At 48.5% G+C, this 5,399-nt stretch overlaps 1 protein-coding gene across 1 annotated transcript; it reads left to right on the plus strand.

Annotated features, from left to right (window-relative positions):
- Positions 1–2,835: 2,835 nt before the first annotated feature.
- Positions 2,836–4,837, plus strand: LOC136505201 (protein NUCLEAR FUSION DEFECTIVE 4-like). The gene has a single exon (XM_066500335.1). It carries the CDS (start codon positions 2,899–2,901, stop codon positions 4,711–4,713), a length of 1,815 nt encoding a protein of 604 aa, XP_066356432.1. The 5' UTR covers positions 2,836–2,898; the 3' UTR covers positions 4,714–4,837.
- The last annotated feature ends 562 nt before the right edge of the window (positions 4,838–5,399 follow it).

Consider the following 5,399-nt stretch of genomic DNA (forward strand, 5'->3'; position numbering starts at 1 on the left):
GCTAAACCAGTAAGTAAACAAGATGAAGCATGCGAGACATAAGATTTATCCCGTCGCTCAGCTCACCACAAAGGTTTGCTTAAGTCCATGTTGTTGAGGAAGCCACAAAAGGCTTGGGCTTGCCACAAAGGCTTGCCTTACCCTCATTCTCAAATCAGGAGGATGAACTCTTGAAGTGAGAGGTCATTTCTTAGCTCTGAGAATGAGGTTACAAACCTCCCAAGGCTGCCACAAGAGTTGGCAAGCTCAAGGGCGACGCCTAGCCGGCTAGGAGCAAGCTCCAAGAGTAACAAACTCTAGAACCGTCAGCCAAACATGAACCAAATGCTCTTAGACTTTGGGAATCAGTGGATCTGCTCTCCAATCGAGTTTTGCTGCCTTTTCTCTCAAGTTTTGACGGTTAAAATCAAGAATTTGCTTGAGGGATGAATGAGCAACAATGGAGGAAAGAGGGTGAGCTTTGGTTCTATTCTGTTTTGAGCTAAATGACTGAGTGAAGTGGATGACTGTTGTAGGCTGGGCCTAAAGGGTATAAATACCCCTTGGGTCCAACGGTCAGTTAAGGGCGGCATTGTCGCTCTTAACAGGGCAGCACTGTTGCCCTAGCCAAAATAGGTAAGTTGAGGTGAAATTTGGCTGGCTGTTTTGACTAGGTGAGAGGATATAAATCTATGAATTTGAACATCTGGTTCAACAGTTGACCAACTGTCCTAAAATCCCTCTTAATAGTATGGCTTTCCCTAAACTCAATTTCAAAACATAAAAGGATTTAAACCTCCTTTGAGATAGGTCTAGCCACCTTTTGTAATTAGTACACTTGCAACCTATACATCATCCTCATTTTTTGATTCTCTGCTTGTCATCTCGATAAATCTCATTAGTCCTCTAATTTGATGGTCATCAATGCCAAAACCCACAATAGGACTTGATTGCACTTACAGTAAGTACCATCATGGCTTATACTTCTGTTTGTAAGGCTGCATCGGTTAAGTTCAACCTTCACTACGAACTCTAGTATAAGCTAGTTATAGACTCTTATTTAGTTCAAGTACGGCTGCATCGGTTAAGTTCGACCTCCACTGCTTGAATTAGATTAAGATCAAGTTATTGGCTCTGCCTAAGGGTGACATCCTTCGAGTAGATTCATTAAGTTACCGATCTTGCTGATGTTCTTACTGTCATTAGTTTTCAGTAATATCAACCTGCCCGATCAAGATCGATCTAGATCGGCCTCACATCATTTTAGTCCCTCGTTTATTTTGCCACATTATGATGATTCTTACTTTAAACGACGGATTACATTTCATCGGCTGTTCTACTTCGATCTTGATCGTGCATAGTACACAGTTAAGGCATGTCTGATCTTGAGGAGGTTTGCTGGCTAGTTAAATCTAGTCTATAGTTCGCTATTATGGTTGTAACGATCCGGTCAATCCCCACTAATGGCACTTTAGATCGGAGGATGTTAGTTGGTAGATTTGTTTTCGATCAGGCATGACCTTGACTGTTTGCTATGCATACATCGGCTAAATAGCCGATCGCCCGCGCTTTAACGTTCATAGCATGTTTTCATGACCCTATTAAATATGAATAGATCTGTTTTCTTTAAAGGTTTAATCTGTTATCTTTATTATGGCTACATCGATTCGGTCGAACCCCACTGTTAAAGATAATATGTTAGATTTGAGGAGTTTATAGGTCTGCTCGTATTGAATAGTTGATTGTTCATATGCTATGACCCTTTTTTCTAATTGATTTGGCTATTTTAGCCGATTCGTCTATGCTTTCACAGATATAGCATGTCTTACAAAAAAAACTTGTCAATGTATGGACGGTTTTATGGATTCTTCGGTTTAGTTTGTTAATATCATCATAGCTACCATCGATCCGGTTGAACCTCACTATTGGTGGTAACATATTAGATTCAGAGCGTTTGTAGACCCGTTTGTACTAGATAGTCGATTTATTTGTATGTTATATCCTTTCTCGTTAGATTCATTGGCTCAATGCTTTACATCGGTAATATCTATCTTGCTGATGATTTTACTTATGTCTGCGTGCATTGTACTTGTTATCATAAAATCAATCGCAACCCATGAGCAGTACAGTCCGTGAACAGTCGATTTCTTCACGTATCGGCTATTTAGTCAATTTTTCTGTCTGTCTGCTCCTGTAGCGGCACACTTGGAATTGTCTAGGTAAAACCAGCATGTTCCACCTTAAATTACTGATAAACTTTCTCTCCTTGTCAATTGCATGTCAAATTGACTGGCACGCCTTCGGGAGGAATTCGCAGGATCGGCTAGCCCTGCGTTGAAGTCAAGCGGATTTCCAGCCTTGCTCCATGAAGCAGATCCTTCTAACTTGCTATGTGCCAGACTTATTGACACGTTTTTACGCCGACACCACTTTACTATTTTCCCAAGCTTCTATTTTCTTCATTTTAAATTATAAATTGTTCTAGTTTTGTAGATACATAATTAAAACCGAGCACACACATACATTGCTAGGCCTCGTTGAGGTTGGGGTTAGGAATCAGTATTTGATACTGTAGCATTTTCATTTGTATTTGACAATTATTGTCTAATCATGACCTAACTAGGATCAAAAGATTCGTCTCGTAATTTATAATCAAACTGTATAATTAGTTATTTTTTATCTATATTTAATACTCCATACATGTGTCCAAAGATTTAATGTAATAAAGAAAATGAAAAAACTTGCAATCTAAACGAGGCCTAGTCAACCTAACCAGTGCAAGTGGGCTAGCTAGTGCACGCGTCCCTATATAGTACCACTCGCAGCACGGCAAGCTGTGCTGTGTCCCTTCTCCTAGCTATATCTCCACCTCTATAACCTAAGTGTGGAAAGAGGTAGCCAGAGCCGGCCGGAGACGACATGGCCCGCGGCGAGGTGTCCATGTGCACGCCGGCGTTCGCGTCACGGGTGGTGCAGAGCCGGTGGTTCGTGGTGTACGCGTCCATCATCGTGATGGCGGCGTCCGGATCGACCTACATCTTCGCGCTCTACTCGAAGGTGCTCCGCTCCAAGCTGGGCTACAACCAGGAGACGCTCAACAAGCTCTCCTTCTTCAAGGACCTCGGCACCAACGTGGGCATCATCTCCGGGCTGGTGCAGCAGGTGGCCCCGACGTGGGTCGTCCTGCTCATAGGCGCCGGCATGAACCTGGTCGGCTACCTCATGATCTACCTGGCGCTGACGGGGCGCACGGCGGCGCCGCCCGTCTGGCTCATGTGCTTCTACATCTGCTTCGGCGCCAACGCGCTCACCTTCTCCAACACGGGCGCGCTCGTCGCCTGCGTCAAGAACTTCCCGGAGAGCCGGGGCATCGTCATCGGCCTGCTCAAGGCCTTCGTCGGCCTCAGCGGCGCCATCTACACGCAGCTCTACCTCGCCATCTACGGCGACGACGCCGCGTCTCTCGTCCTCCTCGTCGCCTGGCTCCCCGCCGCCTTCAACATCTTCACCGTCTACACCATCCGCGTGCTGCCGTACGCCCGCCGCCGCGACGGCGGCAAGCCCTACAACACGCCCTTCTACCACTTCCTCTACCTCTCGCTCGCCCTCGCCTCCTACCTCCTCGTCATGATCGTGGTGGAGAAGCAGGTGCAGTTCTCCCACGCCGCGTTCGTCGTCACCTCCACGGCGCTGCTCATCATCCTCTTCAGCCCCGTCGGCGTGGTCGTCAGAGAGGAGTACAAGGCCGTGTCCCAGCTCGAGGAGTCACTGCAGAATCCACCGGCCATCGCTGTAGAAGAACCAAAGGCGAGCGCTGATGGTGGCAAGGACGGCGACGAGTCATCGTCGTCGCCTCCCTTGTGCGGAGGCGGCGGCACGGGCAGCTGTCTCACCAACATGTTCAAGCCGCCGGCGCTCGGGGAGGACTACTCCATCATGCAGGCGCTGGTCAGCGTGGAGATGCTGGTGCTGTTCGTCATCTCCGTGTTCGGCATCGGCGGCACGCTGACGGCCATCGACAACATGGCGCAGATCGGGCAGTCGCTAGGCTACCCGGCCAAGAGCATCCACACCTTCGTCTCGCTCATCAGCATCTGGAACTACGCCGGCCGCGCGGGCGCCGGCTACATCTCGGAGTTCCTCCTCGCCCGGTACCGGATGCCGCGGCCGCTGGTGCTGACCGCCGTGCTCCTCGTCTCCTGCATCGGCCACCTCTTCATCGCCTTCGGCGTGTCGCAGTCGCTGTACGCCGCGTCGGTGATCATCGGCTTCTGCTTCGGCGCGCAGTGGCCGCTGCTGTTCGCCATCATCTCCGAGGTGTTCGGGCTCAAGTACTACTCGTCGCTCTTCAACTTCGGGTCCGCGGCCAGCCCCGCCGGCGCCTACGTGCTCAACGTGATCATCACCGGCCGCATGTACGACGCCGAGGCCACCAGGCAGCACGGCGGCGTGGCCGCCGTGGGGGACAAGATCTGCAAGGGGGTGGTGTGCTTCAAGCGCCCATTCCTCATCATCACGGGCGTCACGTTTGCCGGCGCGCTCGTGTCGCTGGTGCTGGTTTGGAGGACGAGGAACTTCTACAGGGGGGACATCTACGCCAAGTTCAAGGTGGCACCGGCGGCGGCCTCTGAGTCTGAGGGGAGCAGCGCCGACGGCAAAGGCGTCGAGATGGTGGAGGAGACGGAGGGAAAGAGCAAGAGCAAGAAAGAGGTGGTCAACCAGGACTTGTACTAGCTTCATTTGATTGGAGCAGTGTTTGGAGACTAATGAGGGGTAGAAAACAGCATGTGTAATTGTCACACTGTATTCTGTACCACACAACTTGTGTTATATCCATACCCTACGACTGTTTGAATCATCCTCCCAAATTACACCCTCTGTGGACCCGTTTGGAACACGTACGTGAAATTTTACCGCAAAAAGGAGTACATGTAAAACAGTTCAATTCTATAGAAACCAAGAAAATATCCGGTGTTCCAAATATGGCCTAAATGCAATATGTCTCAGTGTTATAGAACACAAATTATGTTTGTATTATAGATTTAGGTCTCATTTTTTTTTACAACAGATTTAGGTCTCATTTGATGGAGCAGAAACTTTTGGCTAGACAGCTTCTCCTGTATTGTCATGATTAATGAATGGTTGAGTCACTGAGAGAGGACAAATGTCCATCGAATGGGTACAAGCTTTTCTTTCTAACTTCTAGGAGAACAACTTTTTTGGAGCTTCGCACGAGGAGCTACTGAGATTATGTCCGTTTTCGTAAAAAAGTGTGATGAAGTGCTCCAAGAGCTGTGGAAGAACCTGTGCCCAATGGGGCCTTGCACTGTTACACATGCCTTCAGAAAAGTTTGCAAGCTTCACTGTACTAACTCTAGTCACCTGAGGTAATAATACGAGGTTATGACGTCCTGAGTTGC

The sequence above is a fragment of the Miscanthus floridulus genome, chromosome 14, assembly GCF_019320115.1.
Source record: "Miscanthus floridulus cultivar M001 chromosome 14, ASM1932011v1, whole genome shotgun sequence".
Lineage (NCBI taxonomy): Eukaryota > Viridiplantae > Streptophyta > Magnoliopsida > Poales > Poaceae > Miscanthus > Miscanthus floridulus.